This window comes from Bombus pascuorum, chromosome 2, assembly GCF_905332965.1.
Source record: "Bombus pascuorum chromosome 2, iyBomPasc1.1, whole genome shotgun sequence".
NCBI lineage: Eukaryota > Metazoa > Arthropoda > Insecta > Hymenoptera > Apidae > Bombus > Bombus pascuorum.
The window spans coordinates 8,769,773-8,791,223 of record NC_083489.1 but is presented as its reverse complement, the minus strand read 5'-3'; the positions used below and the strand labels follow the sequence as shown (position 1 = coordinate 8,791,223).

At 47.9% G+C, this 21,451-nt stretch overlaps 1 protein-coding gene across 2 annotated transcripts in view; it reads left to right on the top strand.

Annotated features, from left to right (window-relative positions):
* LOC132904558 (ankyrin repeat domain-containing protein SOWAHB-like) overlaps positions 1–21,451 on the top strand; it is a 68,734-nt gene that overhangs the window by 7,391 nt on the left and 39,892 nt on the right. For both annotated transcript variants that reach the window (XM_060955177.1, XM_060955176.1), the window contains 2 exons: positions 7,878–7,913; positions 8,216–8,320. In XM_060955177.1, coding sequence (XP_060811160.1) covers positions 7,878–7,913; positions 8,216–8,320 — 141 coding nt within the window. The remainder of the gene's footprint in view (positions 1–7,877; positions 7,914–8,215; positions 8,321–21,451) is intronic.

Here is a 21,451-nt window from a genome sequence, read left to right as displayed (position 1 = left end):
ATCGACCGGATGAAACCGGGGAATGACCGATCGAGCGATGGCATTCCTTTCTGCTTGGAAGGCAGAACATGGATGAAGACGCGTAATTTGTTATCGGCACTGTAAAATGCATTCCATAGTCGCAGGAAAGAAGGGTGCGGATCGTTGCGAATTCCGATTACACTTTTCAGTACGTACGTTATATTGAAATATTCAGATTAATTTCTGGAAATCGTCGAATGTCTTATTAACAAACGTTCATTCGGACAAAGAGTGTAAGAATTAGGAAACGGAGTGTTTCTTTCCATCGAACCTGTATTCTAGCCCGAAGACACTTTAGAATTATTTTCCATTGTGCTTCCATTACGTTCTACAATTTCTCCTAGAAATATAACCCAAACTTAGGTATCTTCTATCTGCTGAACGACCGTTATTTTATCTTCGAATATATCGACGATCGGGTTCTCGCTTAAACGCCTTGTTCCTTGGAAGAAGTATATCTGTTGGAAGTTAATAATGTCTCTTTCACCGTCCGTGTAGAGAAACCGATACGGTTGGTCCGCTCTCGGTTCGATCTCTCAGCGAGTCTGGCGAGGTCGTCTGCATGACATTCCGGAGTCCTTTCTTTCAACCGATACAAGGACGATATCGTCCGATGCGAATCTTTCTTCGCCGCGAGGATAATCTTCCGTTAAACGGTGGTGCCTCGGTGGCCGCGAGGACCTAAGCTCGTACTTTATGCTAGTCCGTGGTACCGGTAAGCCAGGAGTGTACCTTATCAGGAATCTGAGTCGCGCAGTGAGCGGCTATTTGTATTCATAAGTCCGCGGGAGGCCGGCGCTCGCTTCTTGGGCCCTGAGTCCCGGGGCCCGTCCTAGCTTCCATTGGGTCCACTCCGTTCCCCAGGGATATCCGACCGTAGCCTGGCATCGGTCGGTCGTGCTCGAAGAAAATGGGAGAACGATGGAGAAGCAGAACGGCAGAGGGCCACGTCATTCAACCGAGGCGCCCTTCTCGCGGACATCTACGAACGGCCAAAGTTCCACAGTGTGCGTGTACGTGTGCACGTTCTTCTTGGTTGCTGTGTATGCCGCGTGTCGGAGAATGTGACCAGTCATCGGGTTATTTAATTTTTCGAGGCACCCCTGTTGCGCATGTTTGCTCAGCCCCGCTGTGAGCACAAATTACCTCGCGACCGAATCACCTCCAGCGAAATATTCGGTCCTCGTCCTCGTCTACTCCTCCCCACGTGGCCGCTGCCAATGGCAAACTGCCATTCATGTCGGTCACACTTCGTGCCGGTATACTCTATTCCCTTCTCCTTTGCATTAGAGACCGTCTTCGTGGAAACAATACGTTCGACCGTATCTCGATCGTTTTTTGCATCGTTCTTTGGTACGTACAAACTCTCAAGTTGACTCCTCGAAGAAAAAGATCATGAGAGATAATTGACGGAGTGTTTCTTTTGACTGGTTTCCCAGCAATGCATCAAGCAGGGACACGGTAAAGGAAATGGTTCATTAGACGCGACGATTGATCTACTGTTCTGATAATTAGTTCTGGACGGGTGTTCTATGTACGAGAGGCGCTCGGGGTTCATTCGCTGCAATTGCGGGGGTGTTGCAGCGTAGCACCAGCTGACCCCCTTACGTACAGAGGACACGAGACCAAAACGGACATGGCTACGTCCTGCGACGTAGTCTAGGCGCGTATATATACGGTCAGCCCACCTCGCTATCTATATGCTAATCCATTGAGATGGTACCCGCAGATTACACCTCGGAATTAGCCCAGAGACTGGGGTATCAGGGCCGCACAGACAGGCCGACCTGTACCTATACGTACCTTTATCCCACCTTATACACGTAACCTGTCCCGTCGAGCGCCTGCTCTCGCCCTGCACTTACAAGCCCGTGTGTATAGACTTCCATACGTACACAGGTAGACACGGGCACACGTACAGGTGTGTACGCGTACCTGGTGGAACCGTGGCTCCGCGTTTGGCGGAGGACCTCGGTGACTCGGCACTTCCAGTTCGTTAGCCCGTGTTAATAACGTTAAAGAGGATGCGATAAACTCGTTAGGAGACGAAACTACGCTCGAGGATGGTTAAGCCTGATCGTCGTGAGCTTACGTCGTTTCTTTCATTAGTGGATTTGCTTATAACCGAAAGGAAGTTCATGAATGAACGTAGTGTATTTTTAAACGTCAGAAATAAGATAAGGATAGAGAGAAATAATTTCGAATAATCTTGGAATAATCCGGTGGTCGAGTGACAACCATAATGGCTCGCAGAATCATCTCGTCGGAGTAGAATCGCGTCGATTAGCATTGTAGAAGGTCCTTGAAACAGTGACACTGCCGGCAGGACAATCGACCGACGACATTCGTACGATAGTTGTGTGCTCGAGCACCATGGTAAATTTATTAGTCGACGAGAATATGATCGCGCGACGCGTATTGCGGGACCGAGCTACACCGAGGAACACGATAGGTACCTACGAATATAATCCTGTCAACGGAGGCCGGCCGGAGGATGGGAGGTGCGGAGCAGCGTCGATGCTGCATGTTCTCTATCCGGACCAAATTCGACGTGCCGCTTCGCGAAAATACGAGCTACCGGTTATGAATTACTCCCAATGCCACCATAGCGCCGGCTCAGCTAATAATCGTCTCTATGCCGAATTTCTCTGGCGTCGTGTAATCGTTCGATGCTTGCCTTGTCGAGCGTGCTCGGCACCCAGTCTCTTCGTACTCCGATATAAAAAATTGCTCTGGCCCAAGGAACAATTCCATTGTTGATTCTTCCGAATTTCGTAATTATCCTTGTGATTCGGATTAAACGCTTTGCGTTGAGAAACTTGCGTGTCTTTCGAGTTTCATAGCCCACGTGTTAAAATAAATATCCTACTTGTGATTCAGTTTATACTTTACAATTAAACTGATTGTCCGCACGCTTGGTCGATGCGATAGAATCTTCCAATTATTCTGAGTGGTGCATTCGAATTGGATAAAACGCACCCGCATGCTGTAGATTTTTTGTCTTGAAACCAAACAACAAAGTAGAGAAAGAAGAATATCCTAGTGTTTTACAAGATACTTAACCCTCATTGTCTCTATACAAGTATCTTTTCATCTACCCGACGTAAAATTTGTTAATTTCTGATCCAAAGAATTTTTACCACATCCACCATCCGTCCCTTTACAATCGAATACCGAGAGCAGGCGAAGAGAATCCCGGACGAACAAAGCAGACCTGTATCTCCGATTCAGGGAGACGCGGTGTCGCGCGATTCACCCATTCCGCGTGTCCAATTCAAACAGCGGTCTGCACTTCGGCGCGATTTCGTCCGACTCCGGACTAAACCTTGGATTATGATCCCGGACGATAGCAGCCGATGGAAATGGCGTTAGGTAGGTGGGCACCGGGCTAGGTGTAGGCATTATGGTGGTCGTTGGGAGGCGTCGCCGAACGGAACGCTGAATCACCCAGCGAGAGTTTTCCTGTCAGCGGCAGTACGGTCGCCACCATCCGACGAAGCCCCGTGGAATTGCCTCGTACGGCCACGAAATGAATGCGCGAACGCCCATTAGGGGAATAAATCAGGCCAACGTTATCCGCAGCGTTGCATAATCGATCTCGCGCGCACCACTAATCCGGGCCTAATCGTTCGTCCACTGTCAGCGCGTCAGAAAAGTTCCTCCTAACGATGCTCGTTAGAGAGGACCGAGCTTCTACCTTTCACGGTGGAGAACTTTCGGTATCGGGGATGATCTAGGGAACTCTGGTGGGAGTTCTGCAGCTCTGACGTAAATCGAATACAGGAAAAGTGATCGTGAAGGTGTAGTAAGTAGATAGATATTGCACTTGGCTAATTGAACACGAGCCGGGATTTTATTCGGTCAGTTATCGATAGTTTATATCTCTAATTCGTCTTTGATTCAAATAATTGCTGGCGATAGAGATGACCGATAAACGAATCAAAATCCCAAACAATTATAGAGACGAAAGATACACATTTTTCGAGTAATCGATTGGGTAATTTAATAAATAGAGAAAGGTTTCCGCGATCGGACAAAACGAGCGGATAAACGTTCCAATATAAATGAGACGAAATAGTCCATAAACTCGATAATTACGTAAATCGTGAGTAGTATATAATCTTTTAAGTGGTACCCGCAAACAGGCAGATTATTAATAGTCGGCGGTGGTCGAACGTTAACGGGCACATTAAACAGATATCCAGCTTTAATTCGTGAAATCGATCCTCCTTCCTCCCTGCTGCCCCATCTCTCAGGTCCGGTGGCTTTACGTCCGTCGTGTAGCAGGGATAAATTCGAGGGTGCGGCGAGTCGCGAAAATGTTTGGTTAGCATTCGGCTTATTGGCCGGCGAATGTTCGTGCTCTGTTAGGCATGTATGGATGGCCCCCAGGTTATAATAAAGCTAATTCTGCGGTGCTCTTGAGGCAGCTCGTGCCGCAACATGTTTTGCCTCCGCCATCCCGCACCAGCCCGCCACCGTCACCGCCCTTCCCTTCTGACTCCTTTTGCCGTTTCACCGATATCCAACCCTCCCGACTCTTCACCTCCTGACTCTGGTACTCTCTGTTTCTCTCCTCTTCACTGCCTTCTTCCACGCGCTCGAACAACCGAATATATTTATACGCCCCCTCGGAGGGGTAGCACACGTCCGTTTATTAAAACGTTTCCACCCCGAAGAACAACCGCACGCGCTCACACCGCCTTCGCTTTTATTTCTCTCCTTCTCTCTCTGTTTCTCTCTTTTTCTCCAGCTTTCTGTTTCACTCGATTTTTGCGTTCTTTTCATTGTCCCGAAAAGAGAAAAGCACCGGTGAATGTGAGCCAACACGTGCACCGCTGTTCGAGTATCTGCGCGCGTTTCTCTATAGCTACATTCTCGAAATTAACCGGAGAGGCGTATTTAATTTAATTAGAACAGGGAGAGAATGTTTTGGAATCAACGTCGACGCGGCGCACACTTGCGTTAACAGCGAGATGGTCATGGAAATTTCTCCCTTTGTGTTCGTTTCTAGAGCCGTTACGCTCGTTGTTTCTCCCAGCGATCCAGTATTAACGCGGTACTTCGCTATTTCTTTTTCTCCCGTCCGCTTTCGAGGGGGTAAGATAATAGAGTTTGAGCAAATCGTGGAACCGTGAAGCGAGTCGACAATATTTGACACCGTATCTCGGAAGTTGTCGAAAAAGTTAGCAGCGAGAAAAAGTTTTAAGCGCGTGTCTGGATCCTCCAGAAGTTTGCCACCTCTCGAAACACGTTTGTATATGTACGTATCTCTGATCGAAGAGTCAAATCGTTCCGCGTTCTTGCCGTGTATGAGAGCCGTATAGATACGTACCGTATGCTCGCGTATTTAGCGAATTAAAAAGTTCCATGGTGGAATTTAAATTACTCCTGCTCAGGGGTTCGCGTAATCGTAACGGTTATATAAATAACGACGAGTAAAAAATTAGTCCCGAGATAATATCTAAGGGGCGTCTACGCGCAGCGTGAAGTCGTGATAGTCGACGAAATTCATGGAACGAGCTGTACAGCTCTGACAGGCGCCGTGTTACGATCGATTAAATGAACAGTCCAGACGGAGGGTATAACGACGCCGTTGCATTAATTAATTCTCGGTGATCTCAATTAAAATATTAATTACGGAGAAACAATGACTCGCTGACGGGTCCAGGCGCCGATGAGGATAGATCTGTCTTTTCTCTTTTCTCTTTTCCCTCCCTTCCTATACCTGCGACTCGTTCCGTTCTCGATCTCGCTGGCAACGATGAATCAGAGAAGCCATCGTAGCGATGTTATTACGATTACCGTCCGTCTATAAGCTTATCTGATAACCACCCCATTATAGTGGTGACTCTCGCGGGATCGGCATCGTTGACTCGTCCGTCTGTCCAATCGTTCGCGTTCGTTGTTGCGCTAACACGGGACAAGACCATTTGCATATTTCTAAACCGAGATATCGGAGGAAACAAGTGTCTCCTCCTGGCCATTCACGTCGAGCGTCCGATCGTTGGAAAATCAACCAAACCTACCGGTGACAAGAATCTTAACGTTCTGACTTTTTTAACCGGTATATCGGCGATGTTCCACTTATCAGAAACCGAGAAAGCGAACAAGTTCCTGGACAAGTTGTCGTTCGTTGTTCGACGTTGTTTGCAATCTATGAAATCTCTCCGATGTTACATCGTTTCTTTTCGCCCCTCGAGTGCCGACTGGCTGTCAGAAGCCAACCGAATTCGTTGTTGACCCGTTGGTTCGCGTGGTTATTGTTAAACAGGCCGGACAATAACAACCGCTTATTGAAAATACGATTGTCGAATCACTGATGGAGGATAACGCTCTGGGCACGTCCATAATAAAGACTATCCCCCGTCCGTGTGTACCGATGCATTTGCACGAGGCACGGACAACTCTGCCGGGAGAGTGGCCGTAGCACATGAAAGCTGGGAACGTAGCTCGCTGCACCACCTGACGCGACGGGGGGTCAGTGGTTCTCACTCGTCCTTTGATTGGCAGGAAAGAGAGGGGCGGGGGATATATCGCGATGACACACGCCACGAAGAGATCATCGGACTCGAACGATCGAGCGAATTTGCATACCACAAGAGGAACGTTAAGCGTTAGGGATTACCCTGCGAAATTAAATTAAGCGCGGAATGCGCGAGCTGTGCGAGGCAGGCTTCTTAAGCTGGCAGCGCTGATCGCCCTCTCGAATCACGATTTCACTTAAAGACACGCAAGGTGGTGTCGATCGATAGAGATATATCGGGCCCGGCTAATGATGACTCGACCGAATTCAACTTCTACCACTCCCGTTCCTTCGTTGAAAGTAATTTACGAGGAGTCACGATTGATTCGGATACGAGTGTCGATGTGAGCACCTCGAACGGACGATGCAGCCGTGACGAGTGAAAATACAAACAGTTTAACAGGGATGAGTAGTCGTTTAGCGTTCTTGGGATCAGCCGCTCCTCACTGCCTCCTCTTCCTTCTTCTTCGATTTCTTCTTTTTCCTCTTCTTCTTCCCTCTCTTTTTTCCAATGCCTCGTGGACGTACATAGGTGTGGTCGTGTGTTGCGAAAAGTGTCGCAGAAATCGAGAGGGTTGTGTTTTACGTTTGTTGAGTGTACTTTGCTTCGAAGGGTTAGCTGCGATTACTTTCACTCATAAATAAATGAAATATTGTAAATTCTACCAATTACGATGTCAATTAATATCGATCGCGAATTCTCGAAACGATTACGAGAAAGATATATCCCTCCCTTTTTTTAAACAATCGAGTCAAGAAGTAAAAGTGGACAGGTCGTTCGATGTAAAAGGTATCGGTTCTAAACTTCTACGAGACCATTAGCAACGTTCCGCGATCCTGATAGAGACCCACTTTATCCGGCAAACAGCGCCGAGACAAAGTTCGCCGCAGGCTGGTTAAAACGCTTGCCCTCGGCCCGGTGGTGGCCGACAGGGGTTGCGTAAGTTGGTCCAACCTCCTGCGGTCTTGCGTCAGAGAATCAATTATTGGATCCGTATATCAATCTGATGACCGAAGCACGTTCGTGGTGCGCGGCTCCCCGCTGCTTTTACGCATTTTCTTCTCCCCGAGCTCTCCGTGGCCCTTGTGGCGTTCGTAACCACGAGGGCACGTTGTTCACCGTAAGAGAGACGAAGATAGAATTAATGCGGGAGAAAGAGAGAACGTGGTTCTCCGTATGGCTCTGCAGGACCATATAGAGCGATCGCGCGCCAACGACCGGTTCCCTCATGGTGTTTCACGGCGATTCACCGTTCGCCCCGTCGCGCGTGACGTAGCACGTAATGTTGATTTCTCGAGCGACTGACTGATTTTCTTCTTTTCCCCGCAGGGCGCCGACGAAGATGACAGCGCTTCCGTTGCCTCGGTAAGTTCATCGTGCGAGTCTTCCGTGGATCTTGATTATCATACGCGAGCCAGCCAGCCCGCGAACGCTTGGACCGTGTGTGTGAGAAGAGAGACGATAGATTCGGTTCGAACGGATTGCGCGTCTTGGCATGATTAACGCACGCGGCCTCTGCACGGAGATCTTAATTAAAATTTTCCCCTTCTAATCGAACCATGGATCTCTCTTCGACGCGGTCCTGTTCGTGTTGGCCGTTATCGTTCGCTGGCTCGATATCGCGAGTAACCCCTGTTAATTGAGGCAATTATCGCTTTGGGAAGTAGCAACTGGACGGGAAGTCACGGGAGTGGTTGGTCAGAGCGGCGCAAGGGGATTATCAGGCATTGGCGAAATTGGCCACGGAAGAACCTCGCCTCACCCGACTCAAGGTATGTCAACTTTTTATGACCGCTATTTAATTCGAGCATGTTTTCTCGTTTGATTTTTACTTTGTCGAAATGCCAGCAACGTCGAGTAAGATATAGGCGTTTTATATAAGTGTGACGTGTTATCTCGAACGACCCAAATAAAGACGGCATACGTCTCTCGTAAATTTCTTTCGATTTATCTAAAGGGGTTTCTCCCTCTCTCCCTTCGTCTCGGTTGCGTGTACGATCGGTTAAAAAATTGTAGATTCGCGAGCGATTTGTCGTCCCGTGTGTTCAACGCGTTCACGTAGAGAAAGGGGCGCGCTGGTCCGCGCAATGGATCTCATTGAATTACGGCCACGCCGCCTCGGGTGATAATGACAAAGGTGGCGGGCCAGAGGTTCGGAAATATAATTACGGTGTGGCTTACCGTAGGCCTGGGATCAGGCCGTTATTACACGCACGGCAGAACTTAACACCTGCGGCGTTGTAAATTCGCCGTTTTCGCGCGCCACCATTGACAGGTCAATAAATCTAAGAGCCCCCGTGGCAATCAGGCAGCCGGTGTATACCAAACCGCCAATATGTGGAGCGGATCACCAGTGTCCGATAGGGAACGAGTTAAGGATTACTCACACTATCGATTTCACTTATAATCCGTACACTGAGAATCAAAGACAAGGAAGAAGATTTACCATGGAGGGGTAGTAAATAGCTCTGGTTCGATCGCACCTCGAAAGCAACTTTCTACTTTCCCCTCCTTAGAACTAGAAAATTCACCTTGTGCAATCGAGAACGGAGAAAAATGCCGCGACTACACGTATCGTAGAAACCGTGTCAATCGCATTCTACACGTTGCTTTCTTCGAAACGGTTAATTAAGTTAAAACGACTATCGTGTACAAAGCGTCGTCCGATGATCATAGCGGCACTAGACCGAGCGATAAAAACTATTCACCGCGACGTGGTCGTTCCTGTTAACACGCGTCGTTTTCTGGCCTGAATAGTTTGAACCGGCCTTAACGGCCGTTCACGGTCGGTGTCGATGGAAAAGGCGGAGAGGAAGGAACAAGGGGATGAAACGGCTGGAAAGTGGGGATGTAGCACGAGGTAGCCTGTGGAGGTGGTGGTCTGCGAAAGGGGTGGAGGCGGCTGAACCGCACAGGGGCTGCGTGCTGAATTCATTCCGCTGGACAAGGTAGCCCCACACCCCGGTTCAGGCCACGTCCGCCTCATCCCTTGGGATAAATTGGTCGAACCCGCGTGTTTGCGGATAACATCGCCGCGATATACGCTCGCCTATGGCCGCCGTACGAACGTAACCATACACTGCTCCCTTTTTGCGACGAGTCTCGCGCTCGCGGAAATTGGCAACGAACTCCGGTCTCTCTGTTGTCTTTTTCGCGTCTCTGCTCTCTCCCTGCAGCATCGTACACGCGCCGTCTATCACGCGGCCGTGCTACCGCTTTTGCATGGCTCTCGCATCTACTATCCGAATAAAACGCGGAAAATGTTTTTCCTGTTGGAAATCGTACTTTCATTTCGCTGCCGCGTTTCCTCTCTCTCTCTCTTTTACGTCGAAACTTACATTTTCTTGCAAAAGAAAAATAATTTATATACATATTTCCGTGTAATTGATTTCTTTCTGTCCGCTTTCGTCAATGTAACATTTGTTTTCCGAAGTGGTCGATCGGTATATATGATGGTAGTATTCCGATCTTTGATTAATATAAAAATTTATTCTCTACGGGGTACTCGAGTGACCACTACCATCTCGTTGGCCGAGGCTTCGACACATGGATATGTATATATATATTAATCCATCGATGAATATGCAACGGTCAGGCGAGGAGAGAATGCCAGAGCGATGGGATGTGGGAGACAAAGTGAAGCAAACGACATGGGGGTGTCGTTTGTGGGTGGGAAGGGGAACGTCGGTAGGCATTCCAATTACTCCCCCTCCGGTAATTAAATCAACACGGAAGCTAATCAACGTTGGTACCATGCTCGACGTTTCTCTCCCCTTTGTCGAATTTTTGCTTGGATAAATAAATCGGACGATTAGCCGATAACCAATCGGAAAATCGTGTTTCACGGTTGATCGCGGTACGAAGATGTCGATGAATAATTGAGAGGGACCGGATGGCCCGTTAAAATTAACTCGTATCCTTCGGACGAGACGTTGTACAAATTTCAACAAGATCGATAACGGTTTTCGACTATGGCCGATAAAGAATTCAGCACAAAAGCTCGATCGATCTGTTTTCTTTTCTTTTTCTTTTTCTTTTTTTTTTTTTCATTGAGTCACCTCGCATCGATTAGCCATCGGGCGTCGATCGGTCGTATCGGTATCCACGCGCTTTTGTGCGATTGTTCACGAGCCACCGTCAACAGTCACACCGCGTAGCTTTCTTTTCTCGCGGATGGTTTACGAGCCCGTATTAAAGAGTCGTTCGCACACACGTGGCCTACGTGATCGGTGGCCGAACGTCGTAGACGGCCATTGTATTCGCTGGGTCAGGTGTACGTCGTCGTCCGGGTACCGTGTGCCCATTATACTTTATTAACGGACGCGTCTGGCATCGCGATAGATTCGCCCGTTCGATTTCTGCGTCCCCCTACAATGCAGAACGGCTGCATCGGTCTGACACGACGTTTGACTCTGCTCCATTATACTTGATTCAGTGGGATCGTTAGCAATCCGTTTTTGTCGCTTTCGACAGGTGCAATGTGCTAACCCTTTTCATTCGCATCTCCTCAAATATGGCATATCTCGTCTTGGTTTCGAGTTTGAACTTGCACCGTAGCATAGAAAAATCTTCGAAACGTAAATGAAAGGACAAAAGTATCTGAAGGGTCTGAAACGAAGTTTACGAAGACGCGCAAGAAGGAAAAAACCAAGGGAACGAAAGATCAGAACGAAAAGCTGTTAAGGACGATCACAACGTTATATATTGGCGGATGAGCGAAGCGCGGGTTTAGCATCCGTCCGTGTATTTATCAGCTGGTATCGGTTGGTTTAATAACGCCAGGCAATCAGAAGGTGTTCCCTCCTACCTACTTGTGCATTCGCTGCCCCCACGTCTCTGCCGGTCGATAAATAATAACCATTTGTATCGGATTCTAATTACTCGCTCTAAGCAAACAAATAAACGGCAGGTCGGGAAGACGCAGCACCGTGAGAGGCAGGCTTAATGTTATGGTGGCTGCAGGCTGATTTAAGGAGTGTGGGACCGCCCACCTCGAAGATGCATCTACAGCCCGACCATCGGTCCACCTGTTATGAGTGTTTCAACGCCACTGTGCGTTCCTTTTTTTCTCTGGAGTTCGCCTCGATACCTGTTGCCGATACGGAGCCGAGAAAAATATCGGAAATACCGTGGCGTAATTAAATTGCCAGAAACCGTGATCATCGAACACGTTGATTCTCATCAGGGTAGAATGAAAAAGCTAAGATAAATAAAAAGAAAGAGGCAAGAAGAATAATCATTGGACAAACGAAACCATTTAATCCCGTCTTGGTAAAATTGTCCACCGTCGCGACGTATTATAAGCGAACGTCCTGCGGCTGAACGGTGACCGATACTCGCGCATGCGCGCGCGAGAACCCACGGTATATCATCGGACGAGGAGAGAAGCACGCGGGTAAGGAATTCGTTTCCAGAGGCAAGAGCGATCCTTTTTCGCAACGACTCGACCAGGATGATCGATAAGAGGCCGGGCGAGAGGAGAGACGCGTTCGTTTTCGCTTAAAAGGTCGTCGAAAAATGCCGACGGTAGTTCGTTACCGGTGGGCTATTAGCGGGCGTAACGCACGTCCTGGCAGCGTCACAGGACTAAGTAAACCCTGGCTAACAAGGAGGCGTATCCAACGGCCACGAATGATCTACCGATCCAGAGTTGGCATTATTTCGTTCTCCGTTTCTCCCTCCTCGATCCGTGGTATTCTCTTTTCCCCTTGACGTATCTTTCTTACCCTTCACGACCCTTTTCTCGCTACGACGAACGCGTACGAGCGTTCCTATAGACAGAGAGCGTATATACCTTTACCTGCACCACCTACCTACGCCCCCGAATATTAACACTTTGATTTATGCGCGTAATTATCTCTAGTTATTTTCTCAGGAAGGCACGTTGCGTTCTTTCGTAGCCTGTCTTCGTAGCTGCCGGTGCTGCTGCCGCTGATACACAACAAATTAACCGTTTCTTCTTCCGCCTCTTCTTATCCCGCTTGCTCGTCCGTACGCGCCTTCTCGCGTCTGCAACGTATCCTCCATCTTTCTGTTTCCAGCCGACCGTTTTCCAACTGGAGAGGAGACTCTATTTATAGGTGTCTCGTTTCGCTTGGTAATTGCATTCTTATTATATTGGTGGACGGTTTGCGAGAAGACGAAGGGAAACGCGCTCGTAGACGGTAGCGCGAACAGGGAGAAAGAGGCCGTCGTCCAGGTCGAATTCAGCTCGCGGTGATCATTTATCCTCCGGCGGAGACTCGCCAAACGACCTGTCGCCCCTTTGTGCGCCCTGCCCTTTGAAGCTTCATGGCAAAATATATTTTCAGCCGCGCTCGATGCGCCCGACGATTATTACGTACGGCCGGTCTGTCAGTAATTAGCACGGAATCGTTTGGCAGCCCTCCGAATTAGTCTTGCCGCGTTATCGTTCGAAACACCTATTAGTCAGATTGAACGTCCTTACCGGTTCTTTAAATCTTCCTCTCTTTTCCGTCTCGTTGCTGAACCACCGAACGTCGTAGATTAAGTAGGAGAAAGTCGACCGTTGTCCAGGCCATGACAGTCGTCGAGATCGAACAGGAAGTCGACTGGGACCGATAACGGATCAGCGAGGGAGAGATTTTGTGGAGCAGGCCAGGGTGTCGCAAATCGAGGCGCCGTCGAGGCGTCATCTTTCCGTGGCATCGTCCCATGGACGCATGTTCTTCGTTACTTTTCGGCGCCCCACCTATCTCCTCTCCTCGCTCTAGTAGACTTCTAGAATTTCACGTTTCGTTTCGCTCTGGCGTTCTCTGGCTGGCGTTCCACGATTCCGCTACTCACGCTCGAATTAGTCAACATTTCTCGTACGAAACTTGCGCGCACGGTCGTCTTAATCGGCTACCCCTTGACGTTTCGAGCAAAGAGAAGGAAAAGAACATCGTGGAACGTCGAAAAGACAATAGCCGACCATGACGCTGGCCGTGAAACTCGAGAGGAGAATTGGTTTAGCCATTTTGTAAGAGTTTGGTTCGCTTCGAGGACTCGAAACGATGTCGAGCAACGGGCCGTGAACACGAGTTAACCTCGTTGGCGGAATCGTCCTTTGAACGTTACTTCTTTCTGGACGCGAATATTCCTATTTTGTTTCGTCCTCTTCTTTTCCTGTCACGAAACCGTCTCAGTGTTCTCGTTGAAATCGTTTATTTTCTCGAATTCCTATTTGATTCCCGTGTTCTGTGTAAAACTTGTAGTTTCGGTTCTTATATCTGGCAATTCAAGATGTACGAATGAAAATCGTACATTCCGTAACGCGTCATTAGTCTTCGAAACGACTAGTCGTCAACCGTTAATCCACTCGAATCAATTTAGAAAATAATATCAAGAATTACCGTGCTAGCTATGGAACATCAGCACGGAAGCTTTTCGTTTCTCGAAGAAATTCTGCGAATTTCTCTCTCATACGCCAATGACAGATCCGCTTCGTTCCTCTTGATTAATGTCACGCGTACAGACGCGCGCCTGGTACACGTGGCAAAGGGACGTGTACACGGGCGGGCCAGCACGCACGTCTCGAAGTCAGTCGATCCTCGTTTATACGTAATTTCACCGCGCCTTGAGCGAGGTTCGCAGAAATTATGCGAGTAATAACGAGGAACGACGAAACGTCGTCCTGGTATCTGGTCGCGAAATCGTTCGTGACGGCCGGTCGTAGATCGTCTTGTGGCCGGTGCGCTCGAGGAGCGTATTCTCCGAGTAGGTACGATGACGATCGAGAGACCGAGTCGAAGAGTAAATGCAAGAAGCACGAGGTGGAAGGAAAAAAAATTGTAGAAGGGCGTTCACCGTTGTATGGAATACACGCGTTTACGTGTATATCGTGGGCCGATGGAGTCGGTGACTGCTTGTTCGCACTGTGCACCGCTAATTAGGTTCAAGATCGATGGCTATCTGTCCGGCCACATGTCCCTAAAGTGGCGAGCTGAAACATCCGGTACGCCCTTTCCGTTCGGAAACTCGGTCGGTTTCTCGAGGACGGTAATACGAAGGAATCCATAGCCACTTAAGCGTCCAACCCTTGGTCTCGCTTCTACACCCCTCTTCGTTACGTTGTATCAGTTAGGCGACGCGATGTCAAACAAACGACCTGCAAATGCGAGAAGCATCGAGGAGAACCTCTGGCCGGGACCCTCTGATCCCTTGTATCGATGCGTGACAACAGCTGTGCACTTTTAAAATTCATAAAATACGTGTGTAACCCGTATTCCGATAATTATGCTTGCATGTAACATCGGATTATCGAGTGTGTTGTCCCTTTTCTGCTCCCCTTTCGCTGCCCCTTTGCTACCCTGGTCACGCATAGCTTTGGACTTTGCGATTGACGCGACTCAAACGCGTTCGCACGGAAACTTTTCAACTCGTTGTTCGTCTGAATATACCTACATTACGCATTGATCCGTCGTGACTGCCGGTATTCCACGCTTGATCCGATATTTTCTTCCGCAACGACTAACGGAAACTCGTGGTAACACGCGAAATTACACGGACGGTGCATGAGAAAATGGGGCGCAATTAACGGGCGGAGCTTATTATGGTGATTCAGTCGCGCAAGTAAATACGAAATACTGGCCCCAGCCTGTGTCTCTCCGTCTCGTTGAATTCGTAAAGAAGCGACACAGCCAGCCAACCCGCATACACAGTGACAGTCACCTAGCAGAGAGAAAAGACTCTTGGCTGTTGGTTCGTTTTATAAACTACGTACGTAAACGTGGGATCCACACAGGCGGGCTGCGTGCACACGAGAACGCTTGGCGAGTGTGTAAGAGTAAGAAACGCCGGTGCGCCCTAAGCGGCGGCCGGATCGCGTGTCGATCTACGCCGAGATATTTGTTACTTTACAGTTGTATCACGTTTTTCGCGTGGAAACAAAGCCATTGTTTGTAGTTCGTACACGCTACGCCCGTCTGAGCCAACCGCGCTCCGCTTCGCTGTTCGACGCGATCGAGGATGCGAAGCGCCCCGTCCAAAACGACCTCTCTTCCTCCTGACCTCTCCTCTCGTCGAATCTGCCATTTTGATGACCATCGTCAAGATGGTTCCTCGCGATTTCATTCCCCTTTCTGCTTTTCTCGGATTTTCGGCACACGATCATCACGTGAATTTCTTTCCTTTCTGGAATTTCTGATCTTGAGAATAAGTCGTGATTCTTTCTTTCTCGATATTTTTAACATTATCGTCGACGAAAGTATAAGCTTTCTACCGTAATACTTTTCTAGATATAGATTATTTCTTGCAGAAGTACTATTAATCATAGCCACTCGTAACCAATATATGTCACGATCGAGAGGATCGAACAAAAGCGGAATTTTCCACGAGTCACGGTCTGTGACCGAGGTAAATGTTCTAAGTGCACGCGTGTTAGCCCATTCTCGAATTCCGCGGTCGGTTCTCTCGCGTTTCAAGCGAGTCGAGCACACGTGGCAGCGTCGCTCGCGAAGCCGAGGGCGGCACACGGCCAGATGAATTCGTGAGCCGCCGTTGATATTTCAGTGTCAGCGCCGGCAGTTTTTGTCATTTGTACCGGCAGCCTTAGGACCGCATCGCCGACGTGTACACCGGTCGCTGGGCTAAATCGAGTTTAGACTCTAATTACGCGCTCGCGCCATTTTCGAACCGCTTGTACGTCGTACAGACTGTACAGAATAATTAAGAAGTTTTGCGTTCTACAACTGAACTAGAATTTTTGAACTCGCACTTTTGAAGTACATTTAGAATTTTGTGTGATTTGTTCGAGCTCGTCGAAGAACAAATATACATTTCTATTCACGGGAATTAAAACAGTTACTATCTTCGTATGAAATTTGATCGTTATTAACGTAAACTACCAAAGAGTCGTTTAACCGTTCGTATATCTATTCGATTTTTTGCGAAAGGCGTAACGTAACAAAATTTGACAGACCGCGATTTAATGGCTGACTCATAAGCGACGAAAGATTTCGGCGCTATTTATGGACGAAGATTAAGGTAAACTTGGCGCGTTACATCGGGTTAAGAGGTGATCATTGCGTGTTCGTTGCTCTTCAACTCGTGATTTTTATCAGCTTCTAAATGGGGCGATTGTTCGACGTAATGGCTAGTTGACAACAGAGTCTAACAAGAACTTTTCCAAGAACGATCCTCTTTAAAGCAACTACTTAACTCAATTTTATTCTCAGACGGTGTATTATAACGTTGAAATAATGAAGCCATAAGCAGCACTCGTCACGATAGTTCACGGCATGTTCTCGAAGCGCTAACTTGCGGAAAGGTCGAATTCAGTGGTAATTACAACCACGAATTAACCAAGCCACAAGCGTGTCAAGCGATTAATCATGCAGTTTTTTTAGCGGAGCCGTGGTAACGTAATTAACTAGCGTTACGGCGAATAATTACCAGTCGACGTCCGTACCGACGGTAAAACGGTTTTATTCTCACGTTAGATTCGAGGAGGCTCGTTGAACGAATCGAAGAAACCGAATTATCCGCTACCACGTATCCTGGTAGCGTCTAATTGTCCCGATGTATGCGCCTCTCTTCGAATGCCAAGACGGATAATCTGCTCACGAAGCGTCTGCCAGAGACGCACAAAAACAGCCTAGGCTCCTAGCTTGCTCGGTGAAGATTAGTCGATCGCTATCGGTCCTGGTTGTCTTACGTTAACGAGCCGCTCTATACTCGAGGGGACCATAACCTGTCCCGAACCGATCTCTTCGGCTCACTCAGAGCCTACTTCCGCTTCGTCCACAGGTCACAGCAAGGGACGATCGCGCAGGTAAAGAAAACCTCGAGCGGTTTCACGGACTGCATAACAGTTGATGCGAGTAACAAACGCGACCATGTTGCTTTTTCGAGATCGTAAGTACTCTACAGACTGTAAAGAAGTTCCTCAAGTGCTTTGTTCTCTCGTTTACCGATATGCGGCTCCGCATGGTTTTACTTGTAAATGTAAACTTTTGTCCACTACACGTTCTTGTTGATTTTTTAATAAGCTGCTTAACAAATAGCTGGCGTAGTCGGTAGACGCTCACAATTTGTAAATGGCGCTAATGTACCGAACTAATCGAGAAGTAAGCATTGTAAATCGAGGATTATCGACGCTTGATTGCATCTAACCACGGACCAACGTCCGCATAATTTATCCCTTAATTGGCCCTTTTAAAGAATGGATTAACCAGCAATTAGCCGATATGGCCGGCTCGTTAATATCCCACACGTTTGTTCACGCGTGATGGAGACGGTATAATCTACGCACGACCAATCTTGTACCGGTAGAATAAAAATAGGTTAGTATAGAAATAGAAATTCATACTCAATAAATTTCTACGATTACGATGCATTCTTTCGCTATAATAAATTTAACGTAGGCTAATGTAACGCAAGAGCAAGAACATAAACGTTCAGAAAGCAGAATGCGTCTGGTTGCGCGAACTACTCAAACGCGAGACTTGAGTGGAAAGCGAAAAACGACTGTGGAAAATTTACTGCTAATATTTTTTCGTTGTGAACGTAGTGGGCTTAAAACAGTCGGAATGTATGGCACAATAGCGACTTTGGAAAATTTATTAGCGCCCTTCTGGCCTCGTGTTACACCAGCCACATTGCAGCAAGATACAGAGGCCTGGCGCCACTACGACCGTCGTTAAACGATCGTTAGAAAGAGATCGTATCGGTTTTTGGGTCTTCCTGCCTCCTAACCCAGGGGCTCGATTTCACAAATTTTCCCAACGATGCACGCGAACTACCGAACGAGAACCTTAGTCCTGCGTCTGCGAAAGCTTACTTGAAAGCGATACCTTCACGGTAATGGTTTAGCTTTACCTGTGGACAAAGTGTCGGATTTTCTGTCAAAGATACGTTCCAGTATCTAATCTTTAAATGGTTACGATTTTAGTCGTTGGACCGATATCCGTTAAGAAAGTTTGAAATGCCTCTCGAGAGGTAAATAAATACGGATTAATTAATGGAGTTAGCGGACAAAATCCACGGGTGCCGTGGTCACCAGGGAGAGAAGGGCCATTTCGATGTGGAACGTTGTTGTCGTCCGTAACGAATTGTTCATTTAATTTCGCTGAACATTTTCGGGCGTTGCGGTGGGGCTCGGCCTACGGCCCTCGACACCGTGTTCCGATAAATCGAGAACAAAAGGGGGCGAGAGAAGTTGGGCTAACGAAAAAAATGCGGCCGTCTTCCGCGAGGGAAACATTAGTCGAGAGCTGGACACGGAAAAAGAAACGCCGCCAACAGTTTGGATCGGGTTAGCGAGGCAAACATTTCTTTCGAGATATTATCTGGTTTACGAGCTTTTACGACGGTCCTTATTTATTGCGCCGCGTAACCGAAAGAAGAGCAGCGCCTTTATTGCGTCTACTCTTCCTAGATGGTAGAAACTCGTTGAATTCTATGTTGCGTGTTAAACGGTTGAAACTTTTACAATTTTAAGAACTTAAGATAGAGGGAAACTTCGATTCTCTTGCAAATCTAGAAATTATGGAATTATAAATGGCAATTTTGCGGATGGACGATGAATATTATCGCGAGGATACTTTGACCAATGCGGTGGGTTTGCTTTTGAATCGGCCTGTATGCTGCAGCGTTCCGCAATATTTTCTATCGGAAATATTTTAACGAGAGCAATGTCGAGCCTCGGATTATATCTGTTCGCTGGAGCGTTCCTGTATTGGATTCCGGGGGAATTACGAAAAATATCAATTAAACATAAAAGCCTGGGTCCGTGTCATCCGATAATGGCGAGATCGAACGGCCCGGGGCGTCGAATAATTGGGAAGCAGGCAAAAGGGAAAAAGGGACGGCCCGGAGAAAACAATAGTGCAAATAACACAAAGCAAATTACAGGTACAACTTATTGTATACGCTGCCCGAGTATAATTGAACCTCGCGTTCGACCAGCAGCGTTACGTGTTTTCGGTATTTCGAACAATGCGCCTATCCTTTCACGCAAATCTTTTCTCCGATCGAGACCGTTGTTACGATCCTTGTCAATATCCTCTAAATCGAGCTACCGATCGTTTCATAGAGCTTTCGATCAAACACGAGAACGTTTTCTCGAAACATTTTTCGTGCCTCTCTTCTGAAATAACAACATATTATGACCGCACGCGATCTCATATTCTCGCGTCTGGAAACAATCATTTTCTACGGTCGAGCGCGTACCAACTTTCTCGCGTAAACGTTCGTAATATCCGTTCCATTTGTTGACCTCGAAGACGATGCCGGCGGCGAGCTTCGAAACGGCGAACTTTTCCTCTGGTAAAGCTGTTCGATCATTTCGGTCGAGCGAGTAAAGAGGAGGAAGGATAAAGAGAACGGCAACCATCTCTCCCCATTCATTTGTTTGCTCGTTGATTCGTTTGCCCTCCGGGGTTTCGTGGATTCAAAGACGGACGCGCAGACCCGTAGAATGGCGCTCTGGTGGGGTTGTACGGGGACGCTGGAACGCCGAAGCGAACAGAAACGGTTCCCCAGCCCGCGATTCCAGCAGGTTCATTAGCGCTGCTGTCCTTTGATTAATGGCCGCCGGAGGATACCACTCGCCACCGGTTTTCTTACAGATCATTTCACCGTCGCCTATCTAGATGGTCGTTAAGGTGATCCTCCTACGAGCTTTACGGCTGAGACAAGCTGCGAATGAAATCGCGCCGGTTACGACGCTTCCTATTACGATCTTACGCGGGTTATCACCTGCTACGTCGCCACAGGTATCGCGATTCGAGTCTAATCGATCAATCGTCTTCGCGATCAGGCGCTTCTTACATTTGCTAAACAAACGGTAGTTTCTATTTTTATACTGACCGTACGATCGATCTATGCATTCCATTTGTACGATTTATTCAAAGTATATCTCCCATCCACTTTGGTATATTCGCAAAAGTGGAATACGTATAATATAAACGTTCGAGGAGGAAGTTGCTCACGGGATACGAAAAGTTTGTCAGTCAAAGTGAAGAAAAGAGATTCAGCAATTCAATGGTCGCGCGAGTATTAAAAAGTTTCTTTTGTTTCCTCGCGGAGCGTTGTGGGAAACGTCGGTTCCTGACACAGGCTGACGCGTTTCTTCACAAACTTATCGATTATTCGTTCTGGCCTTTGGAATTATTCATAAGCTTTCTCTCTGCAGCTTTGAAGGATACCGCGTGTTCCTTCCTGAAGAGAAGAGGGAGGAAGTTCGATATGAAAAGTAGACGGACGGACTCTTTCGTGACAATGCTCGTGCCAAACTGAAACATTCTCTTTTCTCTGTCTCCGTGAATCCATCGTCTGGCCGGATGAATGAGGTTAATTCATTCATCCGCTGAGACAATGGCGGATCGGTTACACGCTGACTCGGCCGTTTATTAATGGCCCCTTGAAAATCTTCCTGCATTTCTAATGGCCCGTTTGAACTTCAGGGCCGGTCCTCGTCATTGAACCTTGCCAAGCAAAAAGTCTTGCAATCGTGTGTTTTATACGTCAACGTTGTTAATTAAAGAATTTTCGCTGTCAGTGAAAAATTGCAACGTCCGCTGATTTATAAGATACAGAACCAAAGGTCCATTAAATATATTGTACCGACTCAAAAGCGCGATATACGGAAGAAACAATACGAAAAACAAGTTGCAGAACTCGGGAACGTACGAAAGGCGAGATCCCTTGTTGGCCGTTTTCGCTGTGGTTTATTGCTCGGAAAAGAAAAGGACGCTTCGCGTTGGGCGCCATTTTCGAAATGGCCGGCCCTGGTAGTCCTGGACAGAACCGCTGTGACGTTCACGACTTATGCCGACCCGGAAAGGGATGTAAGAGGAGGGTAAAGAGGTATAAGGAGGAAAGAATGGCGCCCACGCGTTATGCTAACACTAACGCTGCCGACACGGGCTGGGTGGTCCTATTCCGCTCCACCTACTCAC